Raw genomic sequence first — 23,372 nt, 5'->3', positions numbered from 1 at the left:
ATGGGAAATAGATGGGGAAACAGTAGAAACAGTGTCAGCCTTTATTTTGGGGGGCTCCAAAATCACTGCAGATGGTGATTGCAGCCATGAAATTAAAAGACACTTACTCCTTGGAAGAAAAGTTATGACCAACCTAGATAGTATATTCAAAGCAGAGACATTACTTTGCCGACTAAGGTCCGGCTAGTCAAGGCTATGGTTTTTCCTGTGGTCATGTATGGATATGAGAGTTGGACTGTGAAGAAGGCTGAGCGCCAAAGAATTGATGCTTTTGAACTGTGGTTTGGAGAAGACTCTTGAGAGTTCCTTGGACTGCAAGGAGATCAAACCAGTCCATTCTGAAGGAGATCAACCCTGGGATTTGTTTGGAAGGAATGATGCTAAAGCTGAAGCTCCAGTACTTTGGCCACCTCATGCGAAGAGTTGACTCATTGGAAAAGACTCTGACGCTGGGAGGGATTGGGGTCAGGAGGAGAAGGGGACGACCGAGGATGAGATGGCTGGATGGCATCACAGACTCGATGGACATGAGTCTGAGTGAACTCTGGGAGTTGGTGATGGACAGGGAGGCCTGGCGTGCTGCGATTCATGGGGTCGTAAAGAGTTAGACATGACGGAGCGAATGAACTGAACTGATCCTTTTAAGAACAAGGACTTCTAAGAATATTTCACCAAATTATTATAATTGGTTTAGCAGTAATATGATGTTTATAGCAAAGATTCTAAAATACTTATATATCTAATTACATATTTACATTTTTAAAAACTGTTCTTTTAGATCTAAATTACAGCTGTATCAACTATAGCAAATAAACATGTATTCATTTCTTCAGTAATAATCTCTCAGTATCAAATTGAAGTGACAAAGAGTTGGGGGAAAAATATTTTTAACCTGAGTTCTTCAGATTCTCCTGTACGTGGAGAATCTCATGAGATGGAAGAGATCTGCTGAATCACCAAGTCCAGCACTTAGTCTAGAACAAACTGAGCACTGTGCAAACCTATTTGTAATATCATTGATACAACTAGTCCAGTCTAAGCTCAATAAAAGGAAAAGGGAAAAGCACAAGATAATATCAAAGTACCAATCAAACGAAAATCAAAGCAAACAGCTGCTAAATGTCTCACAGAAGAGTGACTACTTTTACTGACCCCATGAAGACCCACTTGGAAGTCTTCCATTAAACTGATGGCTTAATAACTTGTGGAATTATTCCATTTTAAAGATATTTTACTGCCTGGGAGAGGCAGAATATCAATGCAGGCAGGGCTCTGACCTCATTTCCTCATTTTTCTATCCATTTCCAGAAACACGGAGTATAAAAGAAGTACAAAAATCACTCCACTGCATCATTCAATTCCGAAGCCCTCTTTCAATACTCCAGTTCTTGTACAGCATAGAGAAACAATACGGTGCAGCAGAAAGAGCACTGGAGCAAGAGATCTGGAGTCTGGCATCAGCCTGGCAATTAACGAGGTGCATATTCTTAGATGAATCACTTCATTTTCTACAACTATCAATATAAAACATCAGGGTTGGACTAAAAGTAATCATTTAAGATTCCTCAGGTTGAAAAATTCTCTGAGTAGTGATATAATCTTAAGATAATGAAGGAACTATTAGGATGCTGCATTTCATTGACAAGACAGAACATTTTTATTGGCAGGAACCCTAAATGTGTCGGTTGTTACTAAGGACTCTAACTCTGGAAAGATGTTATTTCTGAATCATGGGAGTCAAATCAGATTTAACACAGACAACATATTACCACAGACAAAATATCTTCAAAAAAGGGATCTAATGACAATATGTTAAAAGATCTATACACAAATATTGAAAAATTTCACAAATCATGAAAAAAGCATCTTGAGAAATATACAGAAAAAATTTCATTCATTCTGAAACTGTCTCTCTCTATATATGCTCAAGTAAAAATGTCTATATCTCTCTCACAAACACAGAACAGAATCAAACTGTCTTACATCTAGAAATCTACTAAACTATGCATTTTATTGAGGTAGCACATAAATGTAAAATATTAGAGCACAGCATTTACAGTGGCTCTGGGCTTTTAAAGGTTTTATGCATCACTGTGTAGCCTTGCAGAAAACACTTAACCTACGCCAGTGAGTGGTTACGTTATTAGACAATGGGTGCCAAGCACTGGTACCTTCTGATACTTAGTGGCTGTTCAATAATTATTCAATCACAATTATTGATACCTTTTGTTTCTTTTTCAGTCTTTTTTTCTCTTTCTTCTTCTCTAAAAATTGTTCCCAAGGGGTCAGTTTATCCTTTCCTTCCAATTTGTTTTTGACCATCTCTTCTGCACTTTCTTTAAGGCCTGTAAAGGAAAATACAAATAGTTTAGTTTAAAATGTTATATCTTCACTCACTTAAAGATGTAATTAACCAAAAAGGACTATTTTAATATATTTACTAGAGAAACAAGAAAAAATGCAATACTCCAATGTCACAGAGTAACGTAGTATCAACTTACATCAGAGCTATTTACTAAAAACAAACAACTATAAACCTAACCAAACCAAAATAGATAAACAAACCAACCCAGCAGCTAAATATATGGTCAAGCTACTAAAGAAAACTCCTTTACTTAGGCTCAAACTGTATTTCTTGGTATGTAATTTAACCACTTGAGACTTTAAAGGCAACTGTCTTTAACACAGTTATTTCTACTTGCTTCTGTTGCCCAAGTAAAAGCTTATATTCCCTGGAAACTATAGGTGAGTAACAAAAATTGATTACTAAGGCAATCTCTGTGGAAATACCCCAGGAGGAAAGAATTCTGGTAATTTCTTATCAAGTACTCATTCAGTGAGTACACATCTTTAAGATCAAAAGAGCCATCAAGTTCAGATTCCACTTTGTACGCTTTAAGTTCTTTCAGTGATGTTATTCGCTCGTATAGGGTTCTTGTTCCTTATATTCTGCGGTTCCTGAAATATTTCTCAGTGGCTAATGCAATAACTAGAGAGGGATGAGAAGAAAGAAAAAGCCCCAAGGCTGATCTATCAGTTCATGAAGACCTTACTACTGCCACAGTAAAGGAAATATAATGACTGTGTGACCTTTGATAAAACAAATGTTTATTTTGGAGTATTTTTGGAAGATCATGTTCAGTTTGGAAAGAGGGGTCTTTAATATTTGGAGAACACAAAATCCATTACAAAATTAATGGAATGATTCGAGAGACAAGGTCAACCCAGATCATCTTCCCAGATACATTCCAAATTCTAAGAAAGTGAAAACCATTCTAAGGATATAATTCCCTTCTTCCCTGATGAGTATACTGAGACTGAGGATATTCAGCAACTTGCCTAAGAACACAGAATAAGGAAGCTATATACAGCTAGACTTTTAACTCCTAATTATCCTCTGTACTATTACCAGATCCATCTAAAATGCTCATTTGATCGAGAATAAAGAAACATATAGTCCACGAGTAAAATCTAAAGTTTTGGGTCTCAGCTTCCTTATCTGCAAAGTGCGGCTGGGCTGGATCAGAAGCATACAACTTCCTCCTCCCACATACACTGTTTTTCCTCTTAAAGAAAATATCTGGTAAAAGTCCAAATGCATAAAAAAACTGAAAGCCATACTTTGGGTCCTAAGCCCCAAAGAATAGCATGAAACAGGTGCCACAGATGATTTCAAAGATCCCCTCTTTGGCTTATAAACCAAGACTTAATCTCTAAATTTCTATAACTTAGAAAAGATTTAAGGTATATGCATACTCCTTGGAAGGAAAGTTATGGCCAACCTAGATAGCATATTAAAAAGCAGAAACATTACTTTGCCAGCAAAGGTCCGTCTAGTCAAGGCTATGGTTTTTCCAGTAGTCATGTATGGATGTGAGAGTTGGACTGTGAAGAAAGCTGAGTGCCGAGGAATTGATGCTTTTGAACTGTGGTGTTGAAGACTCTTGAGAGTCCCTTGGACTGCAAGGAGATCCAACCAGTTCATTCTAAAGGAGATCAGTCCTGGGTGTTCTTTGGAAGGAATGATGCTTAAAGCTGAAGCTCCAATACTTTGGCCACCTCATGTGAAGAGTTGAGTCATTGGGAAAGAGTCTGATGCTGGGAGGGATTAGGGGCAGGAAGAAAAGGGGACGACAGCAGATGAGATGGCTGGATAGCATCACTGACTCGATGGACATGAGTTTGAGTGAACTCTGGGAGTTGGTGATGGACAGGGAGGCCTGGCGTGCTGCCATTCATGCAGTCGCAAAGAGTCGGACACGACTGAGCGACTGAACTGAACTGATACTCAATGTTACTTAGTTTTTACGACACACTACTGCTATATGTCTGATTTATGAGAATACTCTGATTTATGGGATGCCAAATCAGAAACTCAACTCTTAATTCAAAAATGTTTCTTGTAAGAAAAACATAGTTCACTTTACTAAGCAGTTTTCAGGAGAAATGTGAACTGTAGAAAACGTCCAGATCTCTGACGGAAGCAATAGATACAAAGCACCTTAGGAAATGTAAACACTGGTACTCACTTGGGAGAAAGCAGCAAATCCTGACAAAACAAGTTGATTTCAAATAGGAAAATAAAATAATTTATATATTATGCCTGTGGGTCAGCACACAGTCCAGTCAAATTCTAAATGCATAGTACGGTTATATGTTTAAATAATAATCTTTAAGGTATTGTACTACAGTTTCCTCAAACATGAAGACAGATTTTACTATTCCAAAATACTAAATTAAGCAATATATTTAGAGTCCCCCACCCCACCAAAATGTCTTCTATGGTTAATTTTAATCCTTGAAACATAAACTTTACTCCTATCTTGGCATGATGTTAAGAAAGGTGTTTCTTTTACACGACTAGACCACTGGTTTAATGGGTCTCAATCTCTAAGAACTACTCCAATGTGACGACTGGGTCCTGACATTTTTTGGGGGACGTGCATGGATATCCTTATAATTTGATAAGAACTATGGAATCTCTCTCTGAAACACTGTACTAGAAAAACTTGTCTACAATGTTCAAAAGTTTATAGATCTTCAACGCTCATTTCTGTGGAAGGACCCAAAGGGCCTCAGGCAAACAGCATTACGGGACAACAGAGGTCTCGAGGAAGGCAGGAGTCTGTCTTCCAACTTCAAGACTTACTGGTCCTGACATTTGTAGGCGCTACATGAAGGTTTCTTATTTCAGTATGACTGTCATTTTGGACCAGATAATTCTCTGTTGTGAAGGACTATCCTGTGCATTGTAGGATGTTAAGCAATGTATCTGGTCTATCACACTAGTTGCCAGTAGCTCCAGTCACGAAAATCAAAAATTTCTCCAGAATTGCCAGTGTCCTCTTGGGGAGAAAAATCTCAACTCAGTGGTTCTGAGCTGAGAACCACTGTTCTTGACAATGATTAGAAGTCACTTCTGAAAAGAAGGGCTGTATTTCAATATTTGTCTCACATAAACTATGTATTATTTTATTTGGTACTTGATTATAACAATGTCTTTTCTACTTTAGCAATTTCAACTGAATATGCCTTTTCTTTCAACCAGAACAAAGGCAGCTAAAGTCACCTTCTTTTGTATTCCATAATATTTAGCATAGCGCCAGACACATAGTAAGTACTTAGTAAGCACTTAATTGATCTGTCTTGAAGAAAGAATTCTTATTTTAAGCCAAGTGTTTGATCTTTCATGTTTGGAACATAGTCTTTCCAACAGAAAATGAATCAAAACTTTAGGATCTAAATAAATGGCCTTCATCCCGAAGTTGTTCATGATTTTTTTTTTTTTTAAGGAACTAAAGCTCTAGAATAGTTCATGAAATATCATTCTTGGGAAATATTTTTCTGGTATTTAGTTTGTTTATAACAATAAAGAAATAGCATCTTCAGTTAAATCCAGTCTGAATTTTTTTGCTTGGCTCTCACTTAATACACCAAAATAGTAGAATGACAAACACATTGCAATGAATTAATACACCACCATGATAACTTAAAAATGCTTTGTTCTTGCTGTCATCATGAGGTCATTTAAATCTCTTTGCCACAGATCACAGCTGTTTATATTCTAAATTCTTAAAAATATGCCCATCCCAGAAGCTTCTTGGCATAAGCACAAGAACATTCTTCAAACAGTTTTAGCCTCATTTGAGAGCAGCCACTATGACTGAAAAACAACTTCATTATAAATGTCTAGTTTTGTGCAAGTTTGTTTTTTAAAAATTTTAAGTATATAGTCAAGGGCTGTTGAATTAGTTAAAAATAACATTAATAATCCTACAAATAAGAGGTGAGAAACTCTTTAAAACCAACCAGGAACACAGATGACTCAATTTTAATGATAATAATTTAAGTGCAATTTATCCAGAATTATTTTGGCAGTTTGCATACACACAAAAATACTTTCAAATATTCTTTCAAAAGCCACTAAAATAAGAATATACATTTCTTCTGACCTAGCTCATTTCAAATTTTGAAAAATCTTCAAAGGGCCGGACATGAATAATAACATAATAACTCAACTAGGTACTATAGTTGGTTTTGTTTATAAAAATAAAATAAATATTTTAAGATTTCTGATATAGGCTGAAACTGGCACTTTTAAAAACTGTATGTGAGAACTCAGGATACACTGAAAATATTTATGAACACTTATGGTTCAATCTTTATTTATGTATGTTGCATGTTTAAATGAGGCCATGGTAATACTCAATTCCAAAAGTAGCTTCTAAAATGTAACTAACTACCATCACCAACTGAACTTCCAACAAGGAATTCACTCTGGATGTAAGGGTTTTCAGAGTAAAATAACCAACAATGCCCTGAGGAACACTGACATCAAAAATACCCCTTCAAACTGGTCAGTTTTCTCCAATGGTGGGGGGAGAGAGAGATTTACTTATCCTTCAAGTATATCATATATGCAAAACTACAAATCTTTATAATGAGAAAGATGAAGATTTGAAGTGATTTCAACTTGGTTCAAGATTTGTTTATAACAAGAAGTTGTTTAGAACATTGTTCACAATTTGGTTCATAATTTGAACTTCTGTAACTTTTTTTCCTGAACTCTTACAGTATATAATGTTCTTTTATTCTGCTCTATTTAACACAGTTGCAACTTTAGGTTTATCTGTGTGAACTGTTGTTAATGGCTGTCTCCCTTACTAGGTTGCAAGTTCCATGATGGCAGAAGCTGCAGCTTGCTTTATTTTTTTTAACCCCAACAAAGGTAACCCGATGCTAGTGGAGGGCCTACTACATAGCACATGCTCTGGTGAATGAATGCAAGTGCAACTGAAGGGATACATAAGTCAAATTTGTTCCCAGCCTTACAGACAGGGAGCAATAATTCATGAAATTAAAAAGTAAAATAACAACTAGCTCTGGGAACAATAGTAAAAAACAGAATTTAACAATCAGCCAGATAGAGCCAACAAAAGCTCTCTGTATGCACTGTCAGAATACCAGTACATCTACCACACGGAAACAACACAGTTATAATAAAGAGAAGAGAGTAGTAGAGGTAAGCTACTTCGACTGGGAAGGCTTCTCAAGTAACACTCGATTTTTCTGTTTCTCCTAAAAAAAGTCAATGAGGTATTCAATGAAGACATTCCAAAATATGCACTAAATGAATAGATGTTAAGGCTTTTTATTGTTGTTCACTGTCCAGAAGCCATTTCAGTGGGTAGCAACTGGTCTACATTTGCCTTGAATTTGAGCTTATCATCCTCTACCCTCTTCTGAAACCCCTTTTACTCTTCCATAGAAGGATGTCTTCCATTTGCAAGTATATTCATTTCACTGTGAACTGAGCTGTCCCTGCTTCTTAGAATCAAATGTTCTTACAAAGCTGACTTCAAATACAAGACATTTGGGCTTCATTAGGAAGCTATTGTTTTCTATATTTGCCTGTACTTTATTTGTATGTTGTCTTTGCCTTTCAAGTAGCTTGTGATCATAATGTACATAATAGCAAGCTGTCCTTAATACTCACAGAGTAAAACTCTGGCCAACTCTGATGAAGCCATTCTGTTCTTTAATCTGTGGCAAAGAAGACTGAAGAACTACTTTTCTATTGTCACTTTTTATACATAATGTTTACAGACAAGGTAGAAAATAAATGAAAACTTAAATGAATGGCTAAGACATAAGGAAGCTAAGGGAATTTTTTGGAATCTAGTCAAAATAAGAAAGCTCAAAGAGAAATGTTTAACTAGCTTAGAAGTAGGGATTTTCCTTGGGGACATACACTAATCTGCTCTGGTTCAGCATGGATCTTGGGTTTTAATGGGCTGCTAGCCAAGGAGGCAGGGGACTGAGTTTGGACCTCGATCTGACTGCAGGTCTCAGCAGAGACCACCACGAGGCCAGGGTCCTTTAGGAGATGATGTTCCTCCTCCAACGGTTTAGAAGGAATACATGCCTTTCTTGGCTTTGGCCACGGGCAGAACAAAAGAAGTAAAAACATATTTTCTCCCTCGGAGAATTTATAACCACAGGCCCACATATCCATGGGTTTGTGGCTAGGATTCACACTATTTGTGCGGCTCCAAAATCCTAATCCAAAAATTTGGTTTCAATTGGTCCAGGATTGGGAGTGCCCTTAGGTACCTGGCAAATACTCTCTAAAAGAAGCATGTTTTTTTGACTCAGGCCTCTGAGAATTCCCATAGGTAAAGAAAGATCCAAGAACAATGAGATCATAATCAAAATTCAATACGAACCAGAGTAAACTGAAAATAAGTCAGACCTACAAAGACTAAAGATTTTGGAATTATAAAGAATATAATGTCAGCACATTTTAGAGAAACAAAAGAAATTAAAAGATAAGATTATTAAAGGTATAAGACAGATTAGAGGAAGGAAAAAACTTCCAGAAATGAAAAAAAACTGAAATTATAAAGTCAACCAAGATAAACAGCAGACCGAGGTAAAGAAAAAATTAATGAACTGAAAGAAAGAACTGAAGAAATTACCTAGCATGCTGCACAGCAGACTCAAAGGTATGGAAGCCATGAGTTAAGATTCAGAATGAGAACGTACCACACAAATCAAATGGGATTCTCAGAAGGAGAAAATAAAGATGACAGATAGGTAATATTTTAAGAGAAAAGGGCTAAGAAGTTTTTGGAATGTTTAAATGAATGGGGAGTTACTGATCTTCAGACTTCTGGTTATCCAATTAATTCTAAGCAAGATTAAAGCTACCAAGCAAAAAATGACCTAGATATATACCATAGTGAAACTCTAGAATATGAAAGTATTTTAAAAGCCAGGGACAAAGACAGCACTGTGGAATAAGGTCAACTCTTTCCATGACAGGGTTCAGAAGTGGGCTGCTGGGCCCTGGGATTAAAAGAGTATATTCTTTAGTTACACTGGCCTCACTTGTAAAGGCCTCCTCACATGAAGAGGAGTCAAGGGGAAGCCTTGAATGTAAGGTAAATATGCCCCTCCCTAGAAAAGGATTAAGAGGTGACTAGGTTGGCATATAGTCAAAGCTATGGATTTTCCAGTAATCATGTATGGATGTGAGAGCTGGACAATAAAAAAGGCTAAGCACTGAAGAATTGATGCCTTCGAACTGTGGTGTTGGAGAAGACTCGTAGAGTCCCTTGGACTGCAAGGACATCAAACCAGTCAATCCTAAAGGAAATCAACCCTGAATATTCATTGGAAGGCCTGATGCTGAAGCTTCACCACCTGATGCAAAGAGCCGACTCATTGGAAAAAGCCCTGATGCTGGGAAAGATTGAAGGCAGGAAAAGGGGACAAGGGAGTATGAGATGTTTGGATGGCATCACTGACTTGATGGACATGAGTTTGAGCAAACTCCAGGAGATGGTGAAGGGCAGGGAAGCCTGGCCTGCTGCAGTCCAAGGGGTCGCAAACAGTCAGACATGACTTGAGCAATAGAACAATGTTGGTGCATCCATGGCAACAGCAGATACTCTTCCCTCCCTAATTCTCATCACTCACAGCCTCACCACAGTCTAATTCTCAGAAGTTATCCACACAGCCACTCATCTGTCACATCTCCCTCTCCCTTCAGTTCTCTATCACCGAGTTCTCCGGAATTCATGGTACATCATCAGCAAAAACCCAACCACTGTATCTCTGAACGCTTTCCGCATCTTCTTGCTCTAACTGAAACCTGGCTCTCTCCTGAAGGGTCTGCACAAGGCAGCACTTTCAAGCACTTGCTGCTTATGGTGGTGGGGGCATCTGGTTTCTTCACAGAGCAGTCAGCCTAGGGCAAGGGTGGGTGTATGAATCAGTAAAGCTCTCTATCCAGTTTTAGAAAGTGTTAGTGGCCCAGGGTTAGGCAGAGTAACTTACTGACCAAGAAATCAGGGACCCAGTCAATAGATCCTTATAGGTTTGAAACTCTGGTACCTGACAGAGGTGGTATGTCTGAGTTCTGGGGGTAAGGAGAGATTTATTCTATTAAAAAAATTAAAAAGATCTGCCATGCTGAAGAAGTTGAAATTGAATTTCTACCTTATATCATAAAAAAAAATCAACTCTTGATAAATCAAGCACTTAAAAGTCAAAAATCAGTCCCAAATGATACAAATCCACCCTTCACACCAATGTTAATAAACTTAAGAGCTTTACCACAGAATTCAGCCATTTAAAGAATCTAATTCGATGGTTTTCAGTCCATTCACAGTTATGTGCAACCATCACCACAATCAATTTTAGAACATTTAATTCTTCTCAAAAAGGAACCTTTCTTTCTTCAGGTTCCATCAGGTTGAAGTGTTCAAGTCCCTCCCTTCAGGTTGAAGCGTTCAAGACACTTCAACACTGCCCACCCCTCAACCACTTATCTCTATGGTTTGTGCTGGATATTTAATATAAAATCTGTGCCATTTTGTGACTGGCTTCTTTCACTTAGCATAATACTTTCAAGGTTCATTCACTTTATAGCATGCATCAGTACTTCATTCTTTATATATACCCGTACTTTTTAGAAATATTTAATAAATGAGATGAAAACACATACAACAGAGAGCAAAGGAGTGAATGCTGAAATCTGGATGATGGTTATTCTTAGGCAATGAGAAGCAGGAGAGATCAAATAGATGGATTTAAGTTGTTGCACAATTCTAGTTTTTGTAGTGTTTTCACTTATTTACTAAAAATAAATAAAAGAGAGTCATGCTGGATCAATAAGAGTGTCCTAATCCAAAGACTGTAGTTAATGAACTCACATGAACTAGAGATTCATAAGAATAAAAGGACACATTTAGTACATTTGCCTATACCACTTTTGTTTTGCAAAGAACTTTATAGAGGAAATAAAAAGGAAAATCACCAACTAGAAAAAGTTATGTGCAAAATATACCGCTGATAAAAGATGAGCCCAAAATATAGGAGAACGCCAAATACAGGAAGAACTCCTAAGAATCACTAAAGCACAAAGAACACTACACTAAAAATGGTATCAAAAGATATGAATAGGTATTTCACAGGTAAGAAAGCACGAAACAAATTTTTTTTCATTAGTAATTAGGCAAATGTCTGAGCAATCCTTTAAAAACATGTCAGGCCACATCATCTCCATTTCCCATTGTCTTTCTAGTACAAGCTGAAGATCATCAGAGGCCCTTTGTGATCTGGCCACCTCTCTGCCCTCACCTTCCACTACTCTCCACTCCCTGGCTCATTCTGCCTCATTATTCCTGAACAAATCAGAAATGCGTTCCCCTCAGGGTTTTTGCATTTATTGCTTCCTCTGCCTGAAATGTCCTTTCCCAGGATAACACATAAGGTACAACATACTTCCCATTAGCTCTTTGTACAAATGTCATTTTCTCAATGAAGCCTTCCCTGACTGTCCTGTTCACATTGCTACCCACTCCCACCCCTGAACTTCCTATGTCCTATCCAGCTCTTATCCTTTTGCTTCCACAGCCCTTAACCGTCATCTGATTATTTTACCCATTTATTAGTTTACTAATTCCGTTCCTCCCTGCTCTCCCTCAATGCACACACTAAAATGGAGGACTCTACAAAGGCCTAGATCTCTGTTTTGTTTAGTGCTATTAAAGAAGAGTTTGGCACACACAGCAAGAGCTCAACTGATTTGCGAGCCTAACACACAAATTAAAACCATAATGAAACATCATTACTTATATACTCAATTGAAAAAAAATCACCCGACAATTATCATTTAACAGTGAGGATAAAGAGCTAGGCAAACTCACACTACCAGTTAGAGTAAAATGCTACAAGCACCTAGGAAAACAATCCAGCATGACCTTGTTAAGGTAACTGTGACTATGCTAAACAACCAAAAAATTCTGACACATATCCAAGAAGTTCTATATATACCTTGGTGACAAGTCCAAGAATATTCACAAAGACACTGCTTATAAGAGCAAAATACCACAATAGCCAGCAACAGAACGGATGTGATATATCCATAAAGGAATTCTATGTAGCAGTGAAAATAAATGGACCATGTCCTCACATATGGATTATTGATAACTCTCAAAAATAAAATGTTAACAGCAAAAAGAAATGACAGAAGAATACACAGAGGATGCTTTCATAAACTTCAAAATTAATAAAACTAAATAAAGACTTTAGGATACATGCATGAGTGGTAAAACTATTATACAGAAAAGGGGAACGGTTAACATGGAATGTAGTTTCACATTTTCTTCTGGGAGAAGGAGGAGGGTATAACAGGGACTACAGACATTGGTGATGTTCTTTCTTAAGCTAGATACACAGGTATTCATTTAATTTTTTTCCTTTAAACTGTATACATACACTGTGTTTACCTTTTGTGTCTATGTTCTTCTTCCCCACAATAAAGTGTAAAAAAAAAGGGGTGTGTGTGTGTGAATGTTCACTCTTTGACAACTATGTGCTAATAAACTGGCTTTCACTAACCTTTGTCATTTAATTCCCATCAAAATTACAGGTACTTAAACTCAGATTTTCTGATGTAAGCCCTCTGTGCTCTTTCCACGATCACAGTAAACTACTAACGTTAAGCTTCCCTGGTGGCTCAGAGGTTAACGCATCAGCCTGGAATGCTGGAGACCAGGGTTCAATCCCTGGGTTGGGAAGATCCCCTGGAGAAGGAAATGGCAACCCACTCTAGTACTCTTGCCTGGAGAATCCCATGGAGGGAGGAGCCTGGTAGGCTACAGTCCATGGGGTCGCAAAGAGTCGGACATGACTGAGTGACTTCACACATACAAACTTCATTATAAGGTCCCTATCCATACACTTTTTAAAAAATTCCACCTATAAACTAATGGCCTGAAACTCAGGTGTCTGTTTTCCTCCCTGGGAGAGACTAGAGAAGCCACTAACATAATGGCATTTTGAGGCTGCAGTACAACCAAAATAGCATTTCTAAATCAATTAAACCAAAAAACCCCGTCTTTAAGAAAAATGAAAAGAAATGAAAAGCACTTTGGCCTCACTAGCATTTAACTAGCTAGATTTTTCTTGCTGCTGCACTCTTAAGAATTTTCTTCTACCTTTACTGGGATAAGTTTACATAAGTAAACTGTAATTCTGACCAGACTACTGTTAAAAAGACTTCCCAAATAACTATTAGCAAAGCAGTGTATTCCCAACCTTTTTCCTATGATGATAGATACATAAAATAATGCTGTACGGCACAATGGAGTAAATAGGAGAGACAACCAGAGGAGGAAACGCAGCTGGGGTCTCTGGTTGGCCTCAAGGAGAAAGGGATCAATCCTTGGGCAAATCAGAAACTCACAGGTGGTATGCTGGGTGGGAATCTCTGAAGCAGAATATCATTTAAGGTTTACTCTTTCAACGTTTCTAATATTTGCAATTACCCCACATCTTATTTCACTGGCAATGTCCTGCAACACTGAAAAAATTATAGAATAAGAGTTAACAGAGAATGAAAGTAACATTAAAATTTAGAAAATTTAGGACTTCGATTTATATCCATGGCTGCTTTTATAAGCGAGCGTTGTTGCAATTCTTAGGGATTCTCTATTGACAGAAATCTACTAATTTATGACAGGTCAAGCATTCTTTGTGTCCAAAAAGATATCAGAATTTTGGAACACTAACATGTATGCCTAGAAACCTGCAGTATTCAACAGCAAATATGCAAAAGCTTTCCCTTGCCCCCGCCTTTTTTTTGAAACCTTCAGAACAGGTTACTAAACAGAAGACGGCTTCTCAGAAGACAGGCTTCTTAGACATTGTCACACATGTGATCCTGGCCATGGACCAAAATGTTCCCTCATGCTGAGAAGTCTGTGCTTCTGGCTCAAAATTATGCATCCAAATAAATTACTTTAAAAATATTTTTAAATCTCTCCATGCCTCCACAGAGAGAAGGAGTAACAGTAACCTACAGCGAAATATACTTTATGACAATCTAAGCTGACGATGCTTAGATCTTGGTGAATTGTGGTGGAGAAGACCATCGAGAGTACCTTGGACTGCAAGGAGATCAAATCAGTCAATCCTAAAGGAAATCAACCCTAAATATTCATTGGAAGGACTGATGCTGAAGTTCCAATATTCTGGCCACCTGACGTGAAGAGCCGATGCATTGGAAAAGACTCTGATGCTGGGAAAGATTGACGGCAGGAGGAAGAAGGGGTGACAGAGGATGAGATGGTTGGACAGCATCCAGTCCATCAATGGATGAATTGGATAAGCAAAGTGTATGCACATACACACACGCCATGGGATATTATTCAGCCTTAAGAAGGAAGGAAAGAAATTCAGACTTATACCACAGCATGGATGAACCTTGAGGACATTCTGCTAACTGAAATAAGCCAGTGACAGAAAGATAAATATTTTAGGATTCCATTTATATGCGATATTTACAGGAGCCAAAATCAGAGAGACAGAAAGTAGAATGGTGGTTTTCAGGGGTTGGGGGATGGCCAGTGAAGAGTTGTTTAATGGATACAGAGATGTAGTTTCATAAATGCTTCTGGAAATGGATGGTCATGATGGCTGCACAATAGTATGAATGTTCTTAATACCACTGAACGATACACTTAAAACGCACCTAAGATGGTAAAGCTTATGCTATGTGTATTTTATCACAAAAAAATTGGGGAAAAAACCAAATATGTTAAAGTAGTGTAAGGATATATGGCTTTTCAATTTAAGGGGGACAAAAAAAAAAAAAAAAGATGAGCAATAATGAAACTGCTGAAAGCAGTCTGAGTGAATTCTGTCAAAATAACATATGGAACATGTGTGAGAAAAATGACAGTTTGTTAGCCAGGCAGTTAGGATGTAGAATGATGATGTGGGACAATCTCAAACAGAAAAAGCAAAAGCTCTGTTTTAAAGACCAAAGAATTCACAACTTCAAACAAATCAGCATAGCTGTGGGAAAACAATACATGAAACACACTCTCTGTTCTTGAATCAACTTCAGGCAGATTGTAAATCTAAGGCAAAGTCCAAAAAAGTACTACTGTCTGGAAGCTGTGGCTGCAGATGCAAACGGACGGAAGGACCACATGAAGAGCAATGGCCTAGGTGCTGGCAACCAGAGGCCCTTACTGATTTACATACTTAACTGGGATCCTAAAATAGCAGACCAGTTCACCTGAAACTTCTAAACGTATGAGAATCTTGAGTACTTTCTGAAAATAGTGTTATTATAAAAATATCTTCAGTTTTGCTTTAGATTTTTTTTTTTGAAGATTCCTGGAAAACTTTTAAAAAAAATTAAATCTCAACAGAGAAAGTTATCTTTAAAATAATCCAGGAAATTCTAAGAAATTTACTGGCAACTCTATGGAGAAAATGTGCTAGCATTGTTCTTTTAGATAACTTTAGCTGCTTCTCATTTTTACGACACATTCCACAAATGATTCAAATGTTTATTGTTTTTTTTTTTTTCCTTTTTGCACAGTAAAAAGTTTCAGCTTATTACCTTACAAGGCCCTTACAGTCAATCTGTTAACTGGATGATTTACAGAAGGAGTGTACACCTAAGTTTTAAAATTTGAGCCATCAACTAGCTGTGGCCAAGTAACAACAGTGCACTGCAAACTGGTGTCCTCCCCCTGACCAAAATATGAAGCAAAATGCAAACTCTTTTCAGCTTATTTGAAGTTCAGTTTTCCATTTAATGCTCTCGTCTACAATGAACTCAAAATTTTAAACATCTGATTATTTTAAAAGTTCTGACCAAAAAAACATTTTTTTGTGACTATCTCAAATAATGGATACACTGGCAATAAATGGAAATAGACACACAGCCAAAAGTAAATAGTGAACAGATTTTGAGAAGTCTGAAAATTAAACTGTTTGAAGCCGGGCTGCCTAGTAAAATGAATGCCCAACTAATTCAAAAACATTTTATTTCTAAATAAAGAATGAATAATACCATAGTCACAGTCTGTTTACACTTCCCATTGGGTCACTGAATACAAAAAGGGAGACAGGATAAAGATGGGGGAAAGGAAGTACAAAGAATAAAGAACAGATACCAGAAACAAGATTTATGCTGTACACCTTAAACTCACAAAGTAACATATGTCTATTATATCTCAGTAAAGTTGGAAAAGAACCCAAGTCAGATCTCACTGCTCCTTAGCTCAAACACTCCAATTGCTTCTCTTTTTTTTTTTCCTTTCCTTAATATATTTTAAACAAAATATGTTTGCATAATCTATTTCATTTTCTTTTTTTTTTAATTAATTAATTTATTTTTTTTTTAATTTTTACTTTACAATTCTGTATTGGTTTTGGCATAGATCCAATTGCTTCTCATCTCACTTGGTGAAGACATCAAGGCCTAAAACTGGCCTGCAAGACCTTCTGACTTGGCCCTGTTACCTGTCTGACCGCATCCATTGTTCTCTCCTTCACGCCCTCCCTGTGGTCACACTGCTCTCCCTGTGCTCCTCAAACACAATATATAAGCCACAACTTCAAAGCCAGTCACTTGTCACCTCTCTGCTTGCACACTCTCCTCTCATGGTTCACCCTCTGACCTCTACTTACTTTTGCTGCTGTTTAGCTGCTCAGTCCTGTTTGACTCTTTGTGACCCCATGGTATGTAGCCCACCAGGCTCCTCTGTCTATGGAATTTTCCAGGCAAGAAATATTGGAGTGGGTTGCCATTTCCTTCTCCAAAGGATCTTCCCAACCAAAGGATCAAACCTGTGTCTCCTGCACTGGCCAGCGGATTCTTCACCATGGAACCACCTGGGAAGGCTTCTACTTTCTAAATATTTTCCTACTAAAGACTTATCTGTCTCCCCTTAACCAGAATATAAGCTTTAAGAAGTCAAGGATTTATGTTTTGCTCATACAAATGGTATCTAGAATGGTTCTTGGCATATGCTTAATAAGTATTTGAAGGAAAGCTTAGGCACTGAAAGACGCTGAATAGAAAAAAGACTAGATGTCCTTTCACCAGTGTCCATTAATCAGCAGGTAACTAAGAAACAGAGGACATTTAATCATACTAATCTCCTTTAGGGATTCCCAGGTGGCTCAGTGGTAAAGACTCCCCCTGTCAATGCAAGAGATGCAGAAACACAGGTTCCATCCTTTGTTTGGGAAGACTGAAGGACGAAATGTCAACCCACTTCACTATTTCTTGCCTAGAAAATTCCATAGACGGAGGCGCCTGGCGGGCTACAGTCCATGGGGCTGCAAAGAGTCGGACATGACTCAGTGACTGAGCACACACACACGTCTAGTCTTGCAAACATCTGTTTCCTTGTCAATCTAGGCCAAATAAAAGTGAATGCTTAGCAACAGGTGAGCATTAATATACTGGCTTCCCAGGTGGCTCGGTGGTAAAGAAGCTGCCTGCCAATGCAACATACGAGTTTGATCCCTGGGTCGCGAAGATACCTTGGAGAAGGAAATGGCACCTGGAACTCGCCAGTATTCTTGCCTGGGAAATCCCATGGACAGAGGTGCCTGGCAGGCTACAGGCACCTGGGGTTGCAAAAAAGTGGGACATGACTCAGTGATTAAACAACAGTAACAATCTCCTTTAAGATGATAGAGAAAGAAACGTCATTATGAACACGTCTATTCATATTCTGGATGAAATGTCAAAGGTCAAAATATACAGCTTGCATTATCTACGACAAAAAATTATCACACAGATTAACTGAACTATTAATACAGGAGAGGTTATTATATATTTGTGAGATAAAACTCATTATGCTTCACTTTTATGTATATCACAAATTCCCCAATGAGGCAAGTTCATTAACGAAGGCTCAATATGCTAATTACATGTGTCACCTTCTCTGCTCATCAAAATGAGTCAGATAGGATACTTTTCTATTAATAGCAACACACTGAGATGGGAAACAATATCCCACATCAAAACAATGAATTACAGCTTTCCTTAAAAATCTTATAATTTAACATTTTAAATTATTTATAACATTAATAACATCCTCTCACATTTCCATGAGGAACTAGAGTATCAACAGAAAGAACAGTTCGTTCTAGTTATTACACCCATGTACCTGCTATCTGCCTCTCTTTATACTTACTCTTACGGAATTAAAACTCCGAATGTGACTATACTGCATGCGTGCTAAGTCACTTCAGTCGTGTCCAACTCTTTGCAGCCCTATGCACCGCAGCCTGCCAGGCTCCTCTGTCCATGGGATTCTCCAGGCAAGAAGACTGGAGCGGGTTGCCATGCCCTCCTCCAGGGGATCTTCCTGACCTAAGGTTGAACCTGTGTGTCTTACGTTTCATGCACTGACATGTAGGTTCTTTACCACTAGTGCTACCTGGGAAGCCCCCTATATTGCGCAATCCAATGTAAAAAGACAGGGAGTTTAAACAGTCTAAATTTTTTTTTAAGTCAAGCTAAGACATCGCCAGATGGTCAACACCAACATCAGATTGATTATATTATCTGCAGGAAAAGATGGAGAAGCTCTATACAGTCAACAAAAACAAGACCAGGAGCTGACTGTGGCTCAGATCATGAACTCTTTATTACCAAATTCAGACTCAAATTGAAGAAAACAGGGAAAACCGCTAGACCGTTCAGATATGACCTAAATCAAATCCCTTATGATTATACAGTGGAAGTGAAAAATAGATTTAAGGACCTAGATCTGATAGGTAGAGTGCCTGACGAACTATGGAATGAGGTTCGTGACACTGTACAGGAGACAGGGATCAAGACCATCCCCATGGAAAAGAAATGCAAAAAAGCAAAATGGCTGTCTGGGGAGGCCTTACAAATAGTTGTGAAAAGAAGAGAAGCAAAAAGCAAAGGAGAAAAGGAAAGATATAAGCATCTGAATGCAGAGTCCCAAAGAATAGCAAGGAGAGATAAGAAAGCCTTCCTCAGCGATCTATGCAAAGAAATAGAGGAAAACAACAGAATAGGAAAGACTAGAGATCTCTTCAAGAAAATTAGAGATACCAAGGGAACATTTCATGCAAAGATGGGCTCAATAAAGGAGAGAAATCGTATGGACCTAACAGAAGCAGAAGATATTAAGAAGAGATGGCAAGAATACACAGAAGAATGTACAAGAAGGATCTTCACAACCCAGATAATCACGATGGTGTGATCACTCATCTAGAGCCAGACATCCTGGAATGTGAAGTCAAGTGGGCCTTAGAAAGCATCACTACGAACAAAGCTAGTGGAGGTGATGGAATTCCAATTGAGCTGTTTCAAATCCTGAAAGAGGATGCTGTGAAAGTGCTGCACTCAATATGCCAGCAAATTTGGAAAACTCAGCAGTGGCCACAGGACTGGAAAAGGTCAGTTTTCATTCCAATCCCAAAGAAAGGCAATACCAAAGAATGCTCAAACTACCACACAATTGCACTCATCTCACATGCTAGTAAAGTAATGCTCAAAATTCTCCAAGCCAGGCTTCAGCAATACGTGAACTGTGAACTCCCTGATGTTCAAGCTGGGTTTAGAAAAGGCAGAGGAACCAGAGATCAAATTGCCAACATCCGCTGGATCATCGAAAAAGCAAGAGAGTTCCAGAAAAACATCTATTTCTGCTTTATTGACTATACCAAAGCCTTTGACTGTGTGGATCACAATAAACTGTGGAAAATTCTGAAAGGGATGGGAATACCAGACCACCTAACCTGCCTCTTGAGAAATCTGTATGCAGGCCAGGAAGCAACAGTTAGAACTGGACATGGAACAACAGACTGGTTCCAAATAGAAAAAGGAGTACGTCAAGGCTGTATATTGTCACCCTGCTTATTTAACTTATATGCAGAGTACAGCATGAGAAACGCCACGCTGGAAGAAACACAAGCTGGCATCAAGATTGCCGGGAGAAATATCAATAACCTCAGATACGCAGATGACACCACCCTTATGGCAGAAAGTGAACAGGAACTAAAAAGCCTCTTGAAGAAAGTAAAAGAGGAGAGTGAAAAAGTTGGCTTAAAGCTCAACATTCAGAAAACGAAGATCATGGCATCTGGTCCCATCACTCCATGGAAAATAGATGGGGAAACAGTGGAAACAGTGTCAGCCTTTATTTTGGGGGGCTCCAAAATCACTGCAGATGGTGATTGCAGCCATGAAATTAAAAGATGCTTACTCCTTGGAAGGAAAGTTATGACCAACCTAGACAGTATATTCAAAAGCAGAGACATTACTTTGCCGACTAAGGTCCATCTAGTCAAGGCTATGGTTTTTCCTATGGTCATGTATGGATGTGAGAGTTGGACTGTGAAGAAGGCTGAGTGCCGAAGAATTGATGCTTTTGAAGTGTGGTGTTGGAGAAGACTCTTGAGAGTCCCTTGGACTGCAAGGAGATCCAACCAGTCCATTCTGAAGGAGATCAGCCCTGGGATTTCTTTGGAAGGAATGATGCTAAAGCTGAAACTCCAGTACTTTGGTCACCTCATGCGAAGAGCTGACTCATTAGAGAAGACTTTGATGCTGGGAGGGATTGGGGGCAGGAGAAGAAAGGGACAACAGAGGATGAGATGGCTGGATGGCATCACTGACTCGATGGACGCAACTCTGAGTGAACTCCGGGAGTTGGTGATGGACAGGGAGGCCTGGCGTGCTGCGATTCATGGGGTAGCAAAGAGTCGGACACGAGTGAGCAACTGAACTGAACTGAAGCCATAGTTCAACAAGTGTTAGTGATTATTAAGAGTACTTATTATTTTTCTAAAGAGTTTAATATTTGGGAAATGCAAGTCATAGAAAAACTGATGTGTGATAAAGTACAATCTTATACTGACCCTCTGTGGTTTACTGAAGTATAACATCAAAAAAGTTCTGTGGTTCAGGGTAATTGTTACCGGGAACATACCTTCCTTAAGAGACAAATTCAACAAAATACACCTATGACATGAATAGTACTCTAAACTATGAAAGTACATTTATAGTACCTCGTTAAGCCAGAAAGGTATTATTAGCCCCACTTTCCAAATAAGTAAACCGAGATCCTGAAAGAGAAGTTCATTTGGCTCATCTAACATGTCAGTGTGTAACAGACCCCTTACATTCTCACACACACAGAAAGTGCACACACGTACTCGTGTGCACAACCACACCAAGGATCTACAGGTTAATAATACCCCATATGGGGCCTTCAAAAAATACTGTGGTTAAAGACCTTAAAAAAATGCATTATACAGCAGAATATCAATTTTCCTTCCTTCAACTAAGAGCAAAAATTATATTGTGAATGTTGATGATAATTCCATGAACCTGGCACTTTCATCATTGTTGAAGGCACTAAAAACTGGTACAACCCCTTTGGAAAGCATTTGGCAATAATCTCAAGACACAAAAGGTGTCTGTGTCCTTTCCTAGTAATTCTATTTCTGGGAAGCTATCCTATGAAAACAATTCAAAATATGGAAAAAGCTATAGATTATTTATAACATTCTAGATCCTTGGCATCTGAGATTTAAATTTTGAGGCTTGGACCCTGGTAGTTTCAGCAGCTTGTGAGAGAACCACAGGTTGATCCAGAGCATATGTCAAGCTGCTATGTGAGTGAGGAAGTCATGTTACTGACTGGCAAGTGAGTCTACGTGCCAGCCTCAGCTTCTCCTTGTGGTCTCTGCAGGTTCTCACATGCACTGACATTTCTAAAACAGGGGGCTGGGGAGGGAGGAGGAGCATCTTTGTTAAAAAATTGTTTTTATAAGTGAAAGACCCTAAAAGAGTAAGCCTATTACTTGGCTGGGGATGAAAGTGAAGAGATCTAAGAAAGTACTGATATTTTTGGCTTTGGGATTTGTAACAGCCTTAGATCACATTTCTTTCCAATACCATGGACCTACTGAAGTGAAAGATTAGAAATATGATTAAAATATGATTAATATTAGAAATATTATTTAATATTTGCCAATAGAGAAATGATAAATTAAACCACAATCTACCTAATCACTCAGTGGCTGAATAAGGGAAATGGAATTACAGATGATAATTTTTCATTTTATATTTCAAAATATTTTACATGACATTAATATCACATCCACAAATAGCAAAGTCAAGATAAAAATGTACTGCTAAATATCAGAGGGAACAGTTGCTAATTTATTACATGAGGTCAGCATTACCCTGATACCAAAAGCTAAGGACACTGCAAGAAATGGAAACTATAGGCAAGTATTCCTCATTAACACAAGTGCAAAAATCTTTAACAAAACATTATTAAACTGAGTCTAGGAATCAAAAGGATAATGCACCATGACTAAGTGAGGTTTATCCTAGGAAAACTGTATTGCTTAAATATTCCTACGCATCACTTTTTGGTATTTTTCACTATATAAACTATATTAATAAATACAACAGCTATATCTGGTCCACTCAATATCTCTCCAAAATATTTAATAGAAAACTTTTCAATCAATTTATTTTAAATCTTCTTTCTTATATTATCACCTGAATATCTCAACTTAAAGTACATTCACTTAAAATATCTTCATTCAATAAGCTCATCCTAAGATTAGAATTAAGCTACAATTCCAACATATTTGATTTAAAAGATAGACTCCAACATTTCTTAGAATCATTAACCCAAGGACCTCAAGTAAAAAATTTCTTCACACACCTCTGAGTGGTAGGTTTAAACTGCCTTACTGCGAAACTTACTGACAATCCCTTAATGCAGCCTCTGTGCTCTTTTACTGAACAATTCTAACACAGAGAATTCCTCTGTATACTACATTGAAACCTTTCATTCAACTTTTATCCACTGGTGAAACACTGACTTCTGAGGTAGAAACTGAGATTAAGTCTTCATTTACATACTTATCATGCGAGTAGTACTTGAAAATATTAAGTCACTTTAGATTTTTCCTCTCCAGGCTAAATTAATTGTGTTCCCTTAGCCACTGTTCATATGCTAATACTACTAAACTTCATTTTTTCT

At 38.0% G+C, this 23,372-nt stretch overlaps 1 protein-coding gene across 1 annotated transcript in view; it reads right to left on the bottom strand.

The window, feature by feature from the left end:
- Nucleotides 1–23,372, bottom strand: part of ESF1 (ESF1 nucleolar pre-rRNA processing protein homolog) — a 60,877-nt gene that overhangs the window by 18,397 nt on the left and 19,108 nt on the right. Inside the window, exon 10 of the mRNA XM_040248288.1 lies at nucleotides 2,224–2,345. Within this exon, the coding sequence (XP_040104222.1) occupies nucleotides 2,224–2,345 (122 nt within the window). The remainder of the gene's footprint in view (nucleotides 1–2,223; nucleotides 2,346–23,372) is intronic.

The sequence above is a fragment of the Oryx dammah genome, unplaced genomic scaffold, assembly GCF_014754425.2.
Source record: "Oryx dammah isolate SB20612 unplaced genomic scaffold, SCBI_Odam_1.1 HiC_scaffold_10, whole genome shotgun sequence".
Classification (NCBI taxonomy): Eukaryota; Metazoa; Chordata; class Mammalia; order Artiodactyla; family Bovidae; genus Oryx; species Oryx dammah.
Note: the sequence above shows the minus strand (reverse complement) of the source record. Positions and strands in the feature narration are given on the sequence as shown.